Here is a 16,117-nt window from a genome sequence, read left to right as displayed (position 1 = left end):
AGCTGGCTTGTCCGGCCTTAATCTTTGCTGCTCAGCCTCTGGAGAGAGCCCTCTCCGGCTGGCAAACCCTCCGGCCAGGATCGCTGCCACCAGAGAAGGATAGAGGGAGGACAGAGGGAGGTCCAGGTGGGGAAGTGGGGAGAGGGCAGCAGCCGGCCAGAGCACACAGCCACCCACACAGCTGCCCATGCAGACACCCATGTGCACACACCCCCTGTGCACGCACACAGCCCCCCACCCCTGTAACCCCGTGCGCACCTGTACAGACACCCAGTAACCGCAGTCCCATGCGCAGCCCCCCCTGTACCCACACAGCCCATGGCCACCCCCCACAAACCTTCCTGCACACACTACTGCTCCCCCTTGCCCACCCACGCACGTTCCCCCACGCACACACCTCCGCACCCCTGCTCCGCGCATAGCCTTCACCCCAGCAGGCTGCTGGTGCCCCAGGGATGGGCCATGGTACAGACCAGGGAAGACCAGGCTCTGTCACCACCTCTGTGGCCACCACCTTGGTGGCTGCCCAGGGACGTTGATCAGCGGGGACCAACAATCAGCAAAAAATCACTTTCCAATGCTGGAAGCCCCTAATAATGCTTTTTTTCCCCCCACTGGAATAACTGGAAATTTGAAGCAGGCACTACATCACTGGAGGTGCCTGCAAGGCTTTGGCACATGATGGTATGAAGATCACGCAGAAGTAGCCCAATCTGCTCTCCCTTATGAGTTTAGGTCCTAAGTTTCCACCTGGAAATTCCTCCCTTCCTTTTTCCCAGAATCCAGGTCTCTGAGTGTCTGTCCTTGCTATTAAAAAATAAATAAAAATTGCAATTACAGCCTCAGGGCTCATGACTAGCTCTCTTCTGGGTTACCAACTTTTTCCAGAGTCCCTGGGCAAGTCTTTCCCAGCTGGCCAGTGGCTTTCAAAAATCCTTATTCCAAGCCAAAACTTGAATTTCCCTTTTTCTGTAAGCAAAATTTTCTGGCCCCTTGCATATTTGCGCGGGTAGGAGCAGGTGGGGTTACCCAGCAGAGGCCATCAGAAGGACACACACTGGTCGGATGTACACACCAGCAAACAACCATGTGCAAGCAAATGCAAGCACAGACCAGGAGTCGGGAAGCACAAGTGCGCACACCCTGGCGTGATCCATGCACGTGTAGAAGCACGCATGCATACGCGCATTTGCAGACAAGCACATACATGGCCCAAGATGCACACGAGCATGATACATACGTACAGAACATACATGCACGCGCAGCACACATGGATGTGTTCAAACGTGGGGGCACGCAATGCAAGCACAGCGAACGCATAGAGAAGTGCAGTACACGCCTGCACACGTGCGTGTGCAAGCACACAGCCCAGAGGCATGTGTACGTACAGCAAATGTGCACAGCACGTGCGTGCATGTATAGACATGCAATGCGGATGGCACAGGCATGCACACACGTCAGGCACAGGTACAGCGTGCACACAACATGCATGTGTGTGCAACAAAGCGTGCACTTGCAGGCACGGACAAGCAGGCAGATCAATTGCATGCACATAACGCAGAGATCAGCTGCAGCTGCACACCCCTGCACCCCTTCCCCAGGCAATCAGTGTTCACCCCGCTTTGAGCGCAGAGCATCCCACTGCCCTGCGGCCAAGCAAAGCTAACAGGGATGAAGCGTGCAAACTGGGCTGGCCTTCAGTTTATTTTACTGAAGGATGAACAATAATACCAAATCCTCCAGTAAAACTCCGTTCTCTCATCGCATTACAATCTATAATGTGAATGAATATATATAGTAACAAAATCAATACACTTTCACAGTGTAAAACTGATATAGGTAGGAAAGAGGATTTTTATAACACATGCAGCGTGTCCCAGAGCGTGTCCCCAGCTTCTCCCTTGCACACATCCGTAAGCAAAGCACCACTCAGGTCCTCCAGCATCTGGATGGCAGAGCTGCTGCTGGGAGCTTGCCTTCACCCGGCCCTGCGTGAAAACAGGGTCCCCTAGGTGAAATGGGGTGTAACCCATCACGGCAGGGTCAGGGGAGGGGGGGAAGAGGCTTTGGACTCACACGCACCTCCAAAGTTTATCTCCTATGCAAAGAAATGCATTGGGAAACAGTTTGGGGACTGAAAGCCCCCAAATCAGCCACTTTCCTCCTATTGTAGGAGAGATGAAGGCGCCCATGTGATGGAGATGGACCCCGACTTGCTGGACGTGGAGAAGAAGCAAGGGGAAGGGTTGCAGCCAACCTGGGGGAGCGCTCAACGCCACGGCGGCACAAGACTTTGGCACCTGCACCAACCGCAAAGTCAAAAGAGGTTCTGCCCTGCAGCACTCCCCACAGAGCAAAGGGGAGCAGCTCCATGCCAGAGGCCACCGCCCTGCTGGGATATCTCCCAGGCCTCCTCATCCTCGTGGAAGCTGCTGGGGCTTTTGGGGTGTGGGATCAGGAACGCATCCTCCCCCCCCCCCCCCCCGAGATCGTCTGCTGGCGGGAGGACACAGACCTGCCCACCCTGCAGCACCCAGTTTGGGAGTTGCAAGGGTTTTCCAAGCTTTGCTATGCAACCAGGAGAACTTCCAGCTACAGGAGTGTGGTTTAACATCACTGAGCTGCCAGGAATCCACGGGAGAGGTTCGAGCAGCCTGGGCCGTCGGAGAAGCCCCGCAGCTGGCAAGGCAGCAGGCAGCGGAGGTAGCCACGGCACTGGATGAGACTCCTCTCTTTTTGCTGGTTTTATTGAAGCTGACCTCGTTTGGCTGCATCACTGCTGAGCAAACGCCTATGCCCTGGCAGCCTTGCGAGAGATACCTGCCTATACCAGCAGGTAGCCTCTTCAACCCCCTGCCCGCCTTACCTGGACCACCTCCTCCATCCCTCCCTGGGCCTTTGGCACAAGCCATCTCCTTGGAGAGTCGTGTCACTGCAGCCGCCCCCCCCCCCCCTCCCCGTCGCAGTGTGATTTCCGAGAGCAAAGCCGGCTCTTCAGCTTCCAAGGAGTTAGAAAAGCTTGTGCTTTTCTAGAGGTCAAGGCCAGGTTGGACGGGGCTTTGAGCTACCTATCTAGTGAGAAATGTCCCTGCCCATGGCAGGGGGGTTGGACTGGATGGTCTTGCAAGGTCCCTTCCAATCCAAACCATTCTATGAACGAAAGGTGCCTCACCTTCCTCCCTTCTGACACCCACTGCTTGCAAGGGCCCAGTTGTGCTCTAATAAGCCTTTTTTCATGTCACGCAGCGAGACTGTGTGAATGTCAGCTCTGAGGAGGCTTTTAGCTGGTCCCTGCTCCTGCTTGCAGACTGCATTTAGTCAGAGTTCATTTATTCAGAGCTCAGAACCGTGGACGTTTCCTTTATTGTCAAATATGGGGATTGCATGCACCCTGGTGCACGGGGGGGGATGCAAACACCTGGGTGCATGGGGATTGCATACACCCCGGTGCATGGGGCGGGGAGGAGCATGCGCCCCACTGCATGGGAGACCCACGAGCCCCAGTACATAAGGATTGCACGTACCCCAGGTGCACGGAGGGGATAATCCCACGCTGGGTTCCCTGAGCAGCACCAGCGGCACGACCCGACACCACCCAGCGCCGCGCCAGACGCGTAGGACGGGCAGCCCTGGGACCGGCCACGCCTGCCAGCGGGCAAAGTGCGGGGCAAGGCCTGCGTGGCCCCACGGAAGGCAGCCATGGAGCGGTACGTCCACGCCGGGCCCCGGTGGGCCGCATTGGAGGGCATGGGGGGGCAGGGACTGCGGGCGCTGGGCGTCAAGGGAGAGAGCTGTGGGTGCAGGCACGGGGTACAGGCAGGGACTGTGGGTGCAAGCGGGCACAGGCAGGAGCTGGGGCTGGAGGGTGGGCACAGTGAGCGCAGGCAGGCACCAGCCAACACGGACAACGGGGCTCCTCTGCCATCTCTCTGCCAGCCCGACAGCCGTGCGGCTCTGCGGCATCACCCTCCTGCTGGGCGCTGCCCTCTCCCTGCCTGCACCTGGCGGCACCCAGGTGAGCCCCCCCATCCTCCCACTGTCCTGTGTGATGAGCGGGCACAGGGAGACCCAGGCATGATCTGTGCCACCACCCCCCCCCCCCACTCTCTCTCCCTGCAGGCTCCGAGCAACGCTGGGTGGAAGGACCTGGCTGCGGAGCAGGATTTGGCCAAGGAAATGTAAGAGGCGGCTGCGCTCCCCCCACCTTCGGGTGTCTGCATCTGGCTTGTAAAAACCAACAAAGCAACACCCCAAACCGGAAAGCATTTCAGATGGGACTAGATTTCCCTCGCTGCTTTGTGCCCCCCCCCACACCCCAAATTAAGGGGCTCCCAGCTCCATCTTTCCCCCAAATCACCCAAACTCTCCAAGTATCGAGCCCTAGCTGGTTTCCCTTTACTAGTGGCAGCGGGGAGCTGCGGGTGCTGCAGCACTGATGTCCCAGACCCATCCTGCCTGTTCGCAGGATAAGCAGCTAAATTAGCCCATTTGCTCCCCGAGATCCTAACTGCAGCCTCCTAGGTGGGGGCGAGGGGGGAATCTTGCCAGGGTCCCTGCACCCTGATGGGGTGGGATTCCCCTGGGGCAGAGGGATATTTAGTAACCCTGCGACCTTTCCTCGACCATTTTGCTCTCCTTTTCCAGCATCCTGGGCATACGAGCTGTGGAGCCGCCGGAGGAGGGCGAGATCTCCGAAGAGGTGGAACCAGGTATAAAGGTCTTCTCCAGCAGCGCCTGGGCTCAGTGGGGCCCCCGCCAAGCCCAGGTGGGACCAGAGGAGGACCGCGACCACCTCCACCACCCCCAGGATGATGCCAGGGAGGCCGATGGCCATGAGTCACCCTGGGTGCTGTCCCTGGGGGTGCAGAGTGGCCTGGAGGAGGACCGCGACCATTTCCACCACAGCTGAGTGGAGTTGTGCCCGGGCTGCAAAATGAGGGGTGGGAGCTGCCCCTGGGGCTTCCCAAGGGGACTTGTCCCTCCTTTTCCCCCAGCCTGGAGCCCCCCCAATAAACCCGTTCCCCCCTCCACATCCTGGTGGGCTCCTCATTGCTGCCAAAAACCTGTTGCTAAGTGCGGGGCCCCAAACTCTGGGGGGATCCTCCTCCTTGGGGTCACCCCAAGACCCTGAGCAGGGTGAGGATGATGCCTCCGGGCGGGGGACTCGGCCCATCACCCCGGCCTCACTTCAGCCCAGGTGGGGCTGAGGCCAGGCAAACTTAGCACATCGGTGTTGCGCCCAAGAAGGTGCCACAGGCTGTCCCCTCTCCAAGGGACACATGGAGCTATTGCTCCAGCATCAGAGAGAAGTATGACGGAGTTTGGGGGGGGTGTCTCAGTGAACCCCAACATTTCCCAGCTCAGGGGGGACCCCACAGCAAGGATGCCCTATGTTCCGGCAGCGCCAGGAAAACCTTTTAATAGCGATGGCAAAGGCGGTCCCCGCTGCTGGTTGTCTCACCCCAGGCAAGTATCTCTCGCCACTAGGTCCTGGACCCCTCCGCGGGGTGATGTCCTGGACCCCTCCACGGGGTGATGCAGGGGGCTGATGGGCAGCAGGTGGCCGTGGGGACCCACACCACCCTGGGCTTAGCTGTCGGTGAAGTTCGCTTTGCGCTTCTCCACAAACGCCGTCATCCCTTCCTTGCGGTCGCCCTGTGAGGAGCGGCGAGGTGAGGCTGGAGGGGGGGGGGGGGGGGCTGCGGCAGCCCCGCTATCCCCACCTCGCAATGGAGCCGACCCCCCTACTCACGGTGGCGAAGGTGGCGTAAAAAAGCCGCTTCTCCGTCCTGGTCCCCTCCGCCAGCGTTGTCTCGAAGGCTGAGAGCAAGGGAGAAGTTGGGGAGACCCTGCTGCCTGGCCCCGCAGGCCCCCTGGAGGGGTTCCCAGTTGGCCCCCCAGCCCCTACCAGCATTGACCGACTCCTTTGCCATGGCGGCCACCAGCTTGGAGTTGCTGGCAATTTTCTCGGCGCAGGCGATGGCTGCGTCCAGCAGCTTCTCCACAGGGAAGACTTTGCTGACCAGACCTAGGATAGACGGTGGGAGATGGGGGGGGCAGGGGGATGACTCCCCACCGGACCCCCGTGGAGCTGGGGCTGGCCCATGCCCCTACCTGCCTCCTTCGCCTCCGCTGCCGAAATCCGGTCCCCGGTGAGGACCATCTCCATCGCCAGCGACTTTCCCACCGCCCTGGTCAACCTCTGCGTCCCTCCAGCACCTGGAGACATTTGGAGAAGGGCGAGGTCCAGAGCGGGACACCCGGGTGTCCCTGCTGTCCCCGCTCCGGCCGGCATGGATCCCCCTCAGTGGGTGCCCCCCGCTCACCTGGGATGGTCCCCAACAGGATTTCAGGTTGCCCAAACTGCGCCTTCTCCCCGGCGTAGATGATGTCGCACATCATGGCCAGCTCACACCCGCCGCCCAGCTGGGACAGGGGAGGAAGAGGGGGGTCAGGGGGTGCTGGGGCCGAGCCGGGGTGTGGGGGGCTGGGGAGAGGTGGCGGGGGGGGGGGGGAACGGACTCACAGCGTAGCCGTTGACGGCGGCGATGATGGGTTTGCGGACGGTGGAGACCTTGTCCCAACCGGCGAGGAAGCTGCTGCTGTAGCACTCCTGGAAAGTTTTGTTCTGCATCTCCTTGATGTCGGCGCCAGCTGCAAAGGGCAACGGGGTGGGACACGGAGACGGACACGGAGACGGACACGGAGACGGACAGGTGGTGGCAGGCACCCTGCCCTACCTGCAAAGGCTTTTTGGCTGCCGGTGATGACGATGGCCCCCACCTGCGAGTCGTTCTCCAGGGTCTCCAGCGCCCGCCGCAGCTCCTCCATCAGCCCCTCGCAGAGGGCGTTCAGCGCCTGCGGCCGGTTCAGCTGGATCAGGCCCACGCTCTGCCGCGCCCCGGTCTTCTGCACCGCCAGGTACTGGAACGGGGCCCCTGCCCGCCGCCCCCCGACACCGACACCGCCCCGTTAGGCAACCGGCTGCCCGCAACCGGGTGAGACACCCCCCACCGCCGCCGCCCTCCGGTGAGCCCCGGCCGCGCTATTTTAAGGCGACCTTCAGGGCAGCGGGCGCGTGCCAGCGGTCACCGGGAGCCAGCGGGACGCCACCCCCCGGGGCGGGGGGGGGGGGATCGGGACCGGGGCTCGTGGGGAGTTCCCGGTGCGGTCCTGACCCGGGCAGGCGCAGCCCGGTGATCAGCCGGTGCCGGGCCGGCGCGCCGTGCTGGGACCGGGTGCGCGGTCCAAGGACCCCGTGCAAGGCGCTGGGCACACGGACGGTGCTGGGCCCCCCGGTGCACGGTGCCGGGACCCGTGCACGGTGCAGAGATCCGGTGCCAGGGCTCGGGCGGGGACCCGCCGCCCGGTGTTGGCGCCCCCGTGCGCGGGGCCAGGGCCCGGTGCCCGCCCCCCTCCCCCCCCCCCCCCGTGCCCGCCCCGGTGCCCCGCTCACCGGCGCTGCAGGCCCGCGCCCCGAGGAGGGGGCGGGGCGGCGGCGGGAGGAGCGCGCGGCGGCGCGCGGCGGTAGCGGCGGCGGGGCGGAGGAGCGCGCGCAGCGAGGCGGCCATGGCGGCGAGCGGCAGCGAGGAGGCCGCGGCCCAGCCCCGCCCCCGGTGGACGCCCCGCCCCGCCCCGCGCCCATTGGCCGAGGCGGCCCCGCCCCACAGCGCGCCATCCCCATTCGCCACGGGGGCGAGGGTGTGCGCTTCTCTCCGTCGCCTCCCGCGGCCGCACCCACCGCCACGAGCGGCCCCGCCCGGGCGCCGTGCCCCGCTCTCCCCCCCCCCCCCCCGCCCCTCCCTGCCGCTGCGCGGCCCCGACCGCGGGACCCCGCGCCTGGAGTTGGGGGGGGGGGGGGGGGCGAGGGGGGGGCGGCGGCGGCGGCGGGAGCGCGGCGGCGGGAGCGCGGGCGGGGAGGAGCGGAGCGAAGCGGAGCGGAGGGAGCCAGCGGCAGCCCCGGGCCCGGTGAGCCCGGCCGGCGGGGGAGGGTGCCGGGGTGGGGGTGGGGGGGCCACGAATGTGCCCCGCGGCCGTGCGCGTGCACGCGTGCGTGCTGCTGCGGGGTGTGAGTGTGTGTGTGTGTGTGTGTGGCGTGTGGACGTGTGGCGCGCGTGCACAGGCGTGCCCGAGGGACCTGCTTGAGTGCGCGTGAGCAGCGCGCCCGCGTGCACGCACCCACGGGCTGCTGCGTTCGGCAGAGCGGCGCCGGTGGGCAAGCCGCGCCGCTGTGTCTGCGTGTGCGGCCATGCGTGGGTGCGCACACGCGCGTGGCTGCGCGTGCGGGGCGGCACGCTTACGCAACCCACGGGCTGCTGCACGTGCGGTGGCAGCGCGCGCACGAGCGACCCACGCGCACACGCACCCGCACCCGCGCAACCCACGCACCCGCGTGAGTCGCACACGCGCGCAGCCCGGGCGCGCACACGCAGCTCACGCGACGCGCGGGGCCCGGGCAGCCTCCTCCTCCTGCCTGCTCCCGGGGCGGGCGGGCGAGGCCGTGCCGCGCACACGCGTGCGCCCGCCCCGCCGGGCCGCGGCTGAGTGCCGGGCTCTCCCTTGTGCCCAGGTGCGGCCGAGCGGCGGGATGCGGCGGAGCGCGGCGGCGTGCTGGGCGCTGATGCTGCTGGCCGCCGCCTTCTGCGACGCGGTGGCCGGCAAGGGCGGGCGCGGTGGCGCCCGGGGGGCCGCCCGCGGCGGGGCCCGGGGGGCCGCCCGCGGCCGGGTGAGGGCGGCGGTGCCCCGCTACGGCTCGGCCGGGGCGGCCCTGCGGGTGGCGGGGGCGGCGGCGGCGGGAGCGGCGGCCGGCGTGGCGGCGGGGGCCGCCCTGCGCCGGGCCCGGCCGGCCGGCGAGCCGGCGGCGGGCGACGGCGGCGCCGAGTACCGCGATGGCAACTGGACGGCCGCCGCCAGCGCCTGGACCTCCGCCGCCCCGGCCTGGGACCCGCTGGGCTGGGCCGTGTCCTGGCTCTGGCCCCTGGCCGCCGTCCTCCGCCGCTGAACGGTTTCGAGGGACGCGACCTCACCGTGCCCGGTGCAGCTACCGATGCCGCCAGGACCGGCCGCGCCGCCCCCCCCCCCCCCCACCCGAGCCCCGGGGCCGAGCCCACCCCCCTGGGCCAGCAGCGGCTCCCGGGGCCGTGCCCACCCAGCGCCCGGCCTCACCCGGTCACCCGCCGCCAGCGGGGCAGGACCCCGCTGGAAGCCCCTCCGTCACCGTCCCCCCTCCACCCCGTGCCAAACCCCGCCGGCTCGGGCACCCCGTTGGCGCCGCTCCTCTGTACGGGGGTCTCGCAGCGTTCGAAGGACGAGGAGGCGGCAATAAAGCTGGGCGGAAAGCAAGTGTGGCTGGATTCGGGGCTCGGGGCTCGGGACACGGACCTTGGGACGGCCACCGCCCCGGCACCCTGCCCACGGAGGTTTTATTTCAGGATGGAGGTCCCAGAGAAGGCCAAGACCGCAGCGAGGAAGCGGCTCCCCGGGGGGGGATTTTGTCCTGGCTGGAGGCAGCAGCCAGGCCCCTGGCCCTGCTGGGTGGGTGCCGTGCTCCCCCCGGAGAGCACTGCCCTGCGTGGTGACACCACGGGGCAGCCCCCCACGGTACAGCCTCACCACCCCCGGCTCCATGGGGATCCTATACCCGCCAGCCCCTTGCGGCAGCCTGGGGTCCAAAACTGGGAGCCGCTTTAATCACACACCAGAGCTCCATGCCGAGGTGGCCCCAGCCCCGTGGGGGACCGGGGCATCTTGGGCGAGCAGCCAGGCCTTTACCCCCACCCGTGCGGCTGCGGGCAATACCTCTCTCCCACAGGACAGGTCTCAGTCCAGCGTCACCCTGCCCAGGCGTCCCGCCCGGAAATCCCGCAGGAACTCGTAGGCAGCGGCCGGGTAGTTGAGCATTGTCACATTGACATTCCCTGGAGATGGGGGCGGTGGGTATGGAAGGAGGGAAGCATCAGTGGAGCCTGGAGCTGCCCTAGGATCCCCAAAAGCCTGGCCCCCACACCCCGGGCCACAGAGATCCCCCCTCCGGAGCACTCACCCGTGCCCGTCAGCACCTTCACCTTCTGCGTCCTGCCCTGGGCGAGAGCCACACGCCTCAGCACAGGCTCGATGTTGTCGCAGGCCTCAGCCAGCCCGTAGCGCTGCACATACCTGCCGAAGGTGTTGGGCTCACAGCCTGCCGGCATCACTTGTCCCCAGCCCCCGATTCCCCAAGGACAGCTTCTCCAGCACCCGCTTGGGACCACCGGCAGCAGATGCAGCCCCGGCCCTCTCCAGTTCCCCCGCTGGCTCACCTGAACTGCTGGTGCTTGTTCAGGGTGTACAGGAGGTAGTCAGCCATGATGTCCTCCCCCACCAGGTGGTCACGGATGGCTCCTGGAAAAATGGTCAAGCTCCAGCTCCCCCCAGCCCTGCTCCCAGCCCTGGCCGCCCCTCGTGCTGCCCACGTACCACCCATGGGCACCCAGGCAGCGTGCACTGGCCTGGGGGCCCGTGAGCAGCAGACTCCTGCCCCAGCCTCAGGTACGAGGCCCAACCGGAGCTCAAAGCCACATCTGGGGAGTCCCCCCCGGCCACAGCCTCCACCTCACCGCACAGTGCCAGCTTCATGCCTGTCTCCACGTCCCCCAGCTTCGGGGACAGCACGCCAGGCGTGTCCACCAGGTACATCAGGGGCTTCTCACAGACCTGGGATGGGGGGAATCGGGGCAGTTAGGACACGTGGCTCAGCAATTACCACTGTGGAACCTGACATGGCTAACGAGCGAGGCATTGAGCTCTTTCATTAAGGTCTCGCTGGAAAGGGCACCCGAGCAACCGTTTGAGATCAGCTCTGCGTGCCTTGAGGTTTTCCAGAAATGAGAAACCTCTCACAGGCAAGAGGATGCAGAAGCCAGCACCCACGCAACCAGCTGCGCTGTGGGGACGGTACCTGGATTCTGGTCAGCACTGCCTTGGTGATGCCTGGCTCACCACCAACCGCGGTGGCTTTCCCTTCGGGGAAAGGAGAGACGCAGTCAGAGTAGGAAGCGACGCTCTGCCCCGCTGCCCGCTCCACAGCTGCGCTAGTGGCTCCTCCTTGAGCCCAGGCACCACGCAGAAATACCCTTTTTGAGGTGCAGCCTCCGCAGGGCATTGATGAGCGAGGACTTGCCCACGTTGGGCACGCCGATCACCAGGATGCTGTACTCGGTGCTCTGGAAGCGAGGAGGATGCAGGCAGGGAGCAGCCAGTTATTGGCCACCCACCCCAGGAGCGGCGGGCAGCCGCAACAGCGAAACAACCCGGCCTTTGCCAGCACTTCTGGCACGCGTGTGAGCAGCCTCATCCCTCCAGCTGGGGAAGGTGACCTGCCGACGGCCACCCTGACTGCACACACCGGCAGTCTCGCTGCTGCGTCTCACCTCAGCCCTGTGGTAGCGTGGACTGTGGCCCACCAGCTTGGCAACCAAGGGAACAATCTGCAGAGAAACACGGAGAAGGGCTGTAACTGTAGCACTGCACCCGCGCTGGCAGCAGCCAATCGCTTGGGGGACACTGTGCCAGGATGTGCAAAACAGGGGCCAAGCAAAGGATGGGTAAGCAGCCTCGGGTAAGCTGGAAATGAAGATCGCTCTGGGCCAGCCAGCATCACCTCCTCACAGTGGGGCGCTGGGGCCACTCCCTGAGGCTGGGGGATCGGCGCATGGCCCTCGGCTGCCGACAGCAAGGAGCAAGGCTGGGCACGCGGCTGCTGGCCCATTACCTTCTTGACGTTGCCATCATGCTGGCAGTCAGTGAAGACAACGTGTGAGCATCCCTGCTGCTTCAGGTGCTCCAAGACTCTCTGAAAGGGACAGGCAGAGGCATTGCTGGCACCTACCTGCGGCAACCCGTGGGGCCCCTGCCAGCCAGCCAGCCAGTCCGCCTTGCCCCGGTGCTCACCGGCTGCCGGCGGGGATCGGCCAGGTCCATCTTGTTCAGCACCAGGATGTGCGGGCGGATGCCCAGCGCCTCCTGCAGCATGGGGTTACGGCCCGACAGCGGGATGTGGGCGCCGCTAAGGAGAGTGACCGTGCGCTGCCGTGGGAGCAGGTACTGGGGGGGCCAGTTGGGCCGGGGGGGTGATGGGGCTGGTGTGGAGCTGGGAGAAGGGGAACAGGAGTGGGAGAACGGGCGGCCTGGAGGGAGACGGGGCACGCAGCGGGGGGGGGGACAAGGGACACACAAGTGCAGGGGGTGGGGTGCCGGCGTCGGGGAACACCCGCGGGGGGGATGAAGAGCCGTGCCGGAGGATATGCGAGCGTCGTGGACCTCGATGAGGCAGTCGGCGCGCCGCAGGGAGGCCCGCATCTGCCGCAGGCCTGCAACACAGCGCTGGGTGAGCGGCGGCGGAATCGGGGGCCAGCCCCCTCCCCCACTCCCATCTCTCACCTTTCGCCATGTGCCCCGGGAACCAGGAGGCCACATCGCGGCCGCCGAAATCGAAACGCTCCCGGAACCCGCCAAGCCCCGGTCCCGGTCCCGACACGGCCCCCGCCGCCCGCAGCGCTCCCGCCCACACCCTCATGGCGGCGGCGCCCCTTCCGCTGCGTCACACCCGGCGCGACGCGCGGGGAGGCGGGGCCGGAGGCAGCTGTCGAGAGGGAGGGGTGGGGCGGTGGGCGGGGACGACGTCGAGTGGGCGGGCCGACGCCGGGTGGGCGGGGCGCTGCCCTGAGCAGGCGTCGCTCCCGTCTGCTCCTGGGCGCCATGGCGGAGCCGCGGCCTACGGCGCCCGCGGGGCCTACGGGGGGCCCGACGGTGGGTCCTGGCGGCACGGGGGGTGCCGGGCGCCCCGCGGGGCCCGGCACCCCCCGTACCGCGGGTCCTGGTACCCCCCGTGCCGCGGGTCCTGGTCCCCAACCCGCTCCCCAGCCGCCCCCAGCCCCTCAGCCCACCCCCGAGCCAGGCCCGACACAGTCCCCGCTGGACGACACCCGCTTCCTCATCGCCAGCACCAACTGGTACTAGCGCCGAGGCTCCTTCTCCCCGCCGGACCCGAGCCGAGGAGCCGAATCCATCACCACAGAGAGAGAGACAGAGAGAGAGAGAGAGAAGCTTTCCCTGTCCCTCCGCCGGGGAGGGTCCTCAATAAAGGAGGCTGATCGGCTGCAAGCCACGAAGCACGGGTTTTATTTTGCCACCTCAGAGCTGAGGAGTGGGGCCGGGTGCCTTGAAGAGCTGGTTGAGGCGCTCGGCCTCTCGCCAGCCTGACAGCAGAGCTCCGTGGGTGGTGGAGTAGAAGGTGCGGTGGGTGGCCTCGCCGGCGAAGAGGAGCTGCAGAGGCTGCGGCAAGGCGGGAGGTGAGAGACGGGGGCCTGCTGCCTCCCCCAGCCCAGCAGGGACACCAGGTCCTGCTAAACCAGCCTCATCTCCCTGCCCTTTGGCACCCCGCTCTGCAGCCACGTAGAGACCGAGGAGCGGGTACCTTCCCTTCCTTAGAAACCCACCCCATGCTGTGAGGATGCTGGAAAGTGGTCAGAAGGAGCTATGTGTCCCCAAATTTTATGGAAATGGGGTTCCCCCTGCCCCAGCGTGGAGGTCAGTGGGAAGAGCCAAGGTTGGTTGGTTGGTGACCCCTGAATAGAGCGGGAATGGGGAATGCCACCTCCCTGTGCTCCTCAGGGCCTGGGGTGCCCTGTCCCCACCCCTGTCCATCTGTCCCCATGCCCGGGGGGGTCCTGCTTTCCTTACGGCTGCTGCATCCTCTGGGCCTAAAGAAATTACCTTGGGGTCCTTGGGGTCCTCAGGCAGGGGCTGAGCCAGCACGTCAATGTCGTCCCCTGAGCTGCCAACAGCCACGTAGCTGTAGGAGCCCCGGGTGTAGGAAGCACTGTGCCATCGGGACCTAAGCACACTCCTGGGAGCGGGCAGGCATGGGTTCCCTGTGGGCACAGATTCTGGGTGGCATCCAGAAATCCGGGTGTGTGTTTCCTGGGGAGGGGGTTGGGGTGATGAGGGTGGGGAAGGCAGCGGTACCTGTCAGCGTGCGGAGGACACGTGTCATGGTGCTGAGAACCTCCGCGTCGCTCAGCGTCTCCATGTACTCTGACTCCTCCCCCGCGATGAAGCCACAGAGGACGTGCCCATGCCTGGGGAGGAAAGACAGGGCCGAGAGCTGCCTGCTGCCCTCCTTCTGCTCACCAGGCACTGTGCCCTCCCTGCCCTGGGAGTGCTGCTGCGTCATGAGCCATCAGCGACCCAGAGAAGGTCTTGAAGCTCCAGACAGGACCGAGATGCTCCTTCATATTGCCTGGAAGGTGCCCAAACCCCCCTGGTCGTGATGCCCCTTTGCTGACATTCCTGTCACGTACTGCTCCGGCGGTTGGAGGACCACGAATCCAATGAGCTTTTTGAACCAGTTGGCCTCCAGGTTGGCACTGGGCTCCTCGAGGGGCGACTCATCCTCCCACACCACTTCAAGGAGCTGCTGCTGGGGTTCCCAGAAAGGCTGCTCGAACTCCAGGAAGATCTTGTTGTTGGTGCCGAAACCCAGGCGGCGAATGGCCTCTGCTTTCCGCTTGGGCAGGGGAGGCTGGAAGAAGTCCTGGTGGCGTTCCTTGAGGAAACCTGCAGGCAGAAGATTGGGCAGTTCTGTTTGCCAGGCTCCTAAACGGGGTCTGAGATACTTTTCCCCTCCCCAAGCCCCTTCCCAGCCTCCCCTCTCCCACCAGGGGAAACTGGGAGAGGGGAAGCTGGGAAGGCGTTTGGGCAAGTCCCTGCCCTCCATCCGCCCATCTCCAACCACGCCAACTGTTTGGAAGGGACAAGCAGGGTAAGGAAAGGTGGTGGTGTCCTCACCCAGTGGGACAGTGACGATGACGTGGTCGGCGAGGAAGGTGTCTCCGTCCTCGCACTCCACTCGGACGGGGAAGTCCCTGGCCTCGTCCCCTTCCTCGCGGAAGGACCCTTGCCACCAGATAGTCCTCACTGCCTTGTTGAGCAGGACGGTGCCCTCTGGCAGAGCCGAGAGCATGCGATCGGGCAAGCTGCTGTAGCCGCTGCGGGAGGAAGTGCTGCTGGGGATGGGGTGCCCCCCCACAAAATGCTCTTCCACCTTCCCCGCCGGAGCCCCGTGCTTACCCTGGGAAGGTGCAGTCCAGGCCAGGCAGGGAGACGTACTCCCCGAAGGGCTCCAGGGCCACCAGGTCCATGCTGTGGGTTCCGCTGATGCAACACTCCAGCTTGAGGCAGGTGGCGAGGGCGGCCAGCTGGAGCCGCTGGGTGTCCTCTTCGCCCCTTCCCAAAGAGGGCACCCTCCGGGCGATCTCAGTCCGCAGGTACTGTCCCACGCTGCGTGCCGGCGGCTCCTTGGACCCGCAAAAAGCGCGGGTAGAGGCCAGAAGCGTGTTGAAGAGGTCACGGGCTTCGCTTACCACCTGGGGGCTCAGCACCCTCCCTGAGCTGCCGTAGGTGACGGAGGGCAGCGGGGGGTGGCCCCCCGCCTCCGCCTGCTGGTTCTCCTCCCGGGCAGCCTCTGGGCCCAGCAGGCCGTAGCGGGTGGCCAGGCAGAAGACGGGGTTCCCCGGCGAGGGGCCGTGGATCCAGTGTGCCCCCATCTCCACCAGCCCCGATGCTGCGGGGAGGGAGGGCGGGGAAGGGGGGGTCACCCCAAGGTGTACCTGTGGCAGGACCCCCCCCCCCCCCAAAAAAAAACCCCACAACTGCAGCCAGCAGACCCTCCCCGTCCCCCCTGCCCCGTGGCCGGCTCCGGTTTGGCCCTGCTGCACCCACGGGGCCGGATACCCCCAGCCCCCCGTGTCCGTCCCACTCGACGGAGGGGGTGGGGGCTCAGGCGCAGCAACCCGGTCCTGCCCGGTTACACCCCCCCCCCGCCCGCCCGGGCCTGCCCCGTACCGAAGGGGCGGGTGCAGACGCGGCCCCCAGCGCGGGCCGCCGCCTCCAGTAGCCGGAGGGAGCCGTGTCCGCGGAGCCTCTGCGCCGCCCCCAGCCCCGCCAGCCCCGCGCCCACCACCGCCACCCGCCGCCCGCTGCCGCCACCCTCCATGGCGCCCGCCGCCGCCCCGCCCCTCCCGGCCCCGCCCCGCCCCTCCCGGCCCCGCCCCCACAGGCCCCGCCCCCCCCCCCGCCG

General features: G+C 66.2%; 5 protein-coding genes across 6 annotated transcripts; 2 read left to right on the top strand and 3 right to left on the bottom strand.

Moving 5' to 3' along the window:
- Positions 1-5,403: 5,403 nt before the first annotated feature.
- On the bottom strand, positions 5,404-7,608 carry ECHS1 (enoyl-CoA hydratase, short chain 1). Its single transcript, XM_049810938.1, has 8 exons — positions 7,457-7,608; positions 6,741-6,938; positions 6,527-6,654; positions 6,327-6,426; positions 6,115-6,219; positions 5,909-6,028; positions 5,753-5,820; positions 5,404-5,655 (listed from the first exon to the last, which is right to left on the bottom strand). The coding sequence occupies exons 1-8, from the start codon at positions 7,569-7,571 to the stop codon at positions 5,590-5,592; spliced, it is 900 nt and encodes a 299-aa protein (XP_049666895.1). The 5' UTR covers positions 7,572-7,608; the 3' UTR covers positions 5,404-5,589.
- Positions 7,609-7,908: 300 nt separating this feature from the next.
- On the top strand, positions 7,909-9,084 carry SPRN (shadow of prion protein). The gene is made up of 2 exons (XM_049810882.1): positions 7,909-7,968; positions 8,570-9,084. Exon 2 carries the CDS (start codon positions 8,588-8,590, stop codon positions 8,999-9,001), a length of 414 nt encoding a protein of 137 aa, XP_049666839.1. The 5' UTR covers positions 7,909-7,968; positions 8,570-8,587; the 3' UTR covers positions 9,002-9,084.
- Positions 9,085-9,361: 277 nt separating this feature from the next.
- Positions 9,362-12,605, bottom strand: MTG1 (mitochondrial ribosome associated GTPase 1). Of its 2 annotated transcripts, XM_049810880.1 has the most exons (11): positions 12,418-12,599; positions 12,284-12,347; positions 11,929-12,034; positions 11,750-11,830; positions 11,409-11,465; positions 11,111-11,201; positions 10,937-10,998; positions 10,596-10,692; positions 10,299-10,380; positions 10,043-10,155; positions 9,362-9,917 (listed from the first exon to the last, which is right to left on the bottom strand). In XM_049810880.1, the coding sequence occupies exons 1-11, from the start codon at positions 12,551-12,553 to the stop codon at positions 9,820-9,822; spliced, it is 987 nt and encodes a 328-aa protein (XP_049666837.1). In that variant the 5' UTR covers positions 12,554-12,599; the 3' UTR covers positions 9,362-9,819. The 2 variants fall into 2 exon arrangements, with proteins under 2 accessions (XP_049666837.1, XP_049666836.1); XM_049810879.1 differs by having other exon boundaries at positions 11,929-12,347; positions 12,418-12,605.
- Positions 12,606-12,652: 47 nt separating this feature from the next.
- Positions 12,653-13,137, top strand: LOC126043045 (protein MMP24OS-like). The gene has a single exon (XM_049810905.1). The coding sequence runs from the start codon at positions 12,736-12,738 to the stop codon at positions 12,994-12,996; it is 261 nt and encodes an 86-aa protein (XP_049666862.1). The 5' UTR covers positions 12,653-12,735; the 3' UTR covers positions 12,997-13,137.
- Positions 13,138-13,142: 5 nt separating this feature from the next.
- On the bottom strand, positions 13,143-16,037 carry PAOX (polyamine oxidase). Its single transcript, XM_049810904.1, has 7 exons — positions 15,883-16,037; positions 15,109-15,601; positions 14,827-15,026; positions 14,340-14,595; positions 14,005-14,117; positions 13,753-13,910; positions 13,143-13,311 (listed from the first exon to the last, which is right to left on the bottom strand). Exons 1-7 carry the CDS (start codon positions 16,031-16,033, stop codon positions 13,171-13,173), a joined length of 1,512 nt encoding a protein of 503 aa, XP_049666861.1. The 5' UTR covers positions 16,034-16,037; the 3' UTR covers positions 13,143-13,170.
- Between the last annotated feature and the right edge of the window lie 80 nt (positions 16,038-16,117).

Source organism: Accipiter gentilis, chromosome 9 (genome assembly GCF_929443795.1).
Source record: "Accipiter gentilis chromosome 9, bAccGen1.1, whole genome shotgun sequence".
Taxonomy (NCBI): domain Eukaryota; kingdom Metazoa; phylum Chordata; class Aves; order Accipitriformes; family Accipitridae; genus Astur; species Astur gentilis.
Note: the sequence above shows the minus strand (reverse complement) of the source record. Positions and strands in the feature narration are given on the sequence as shown.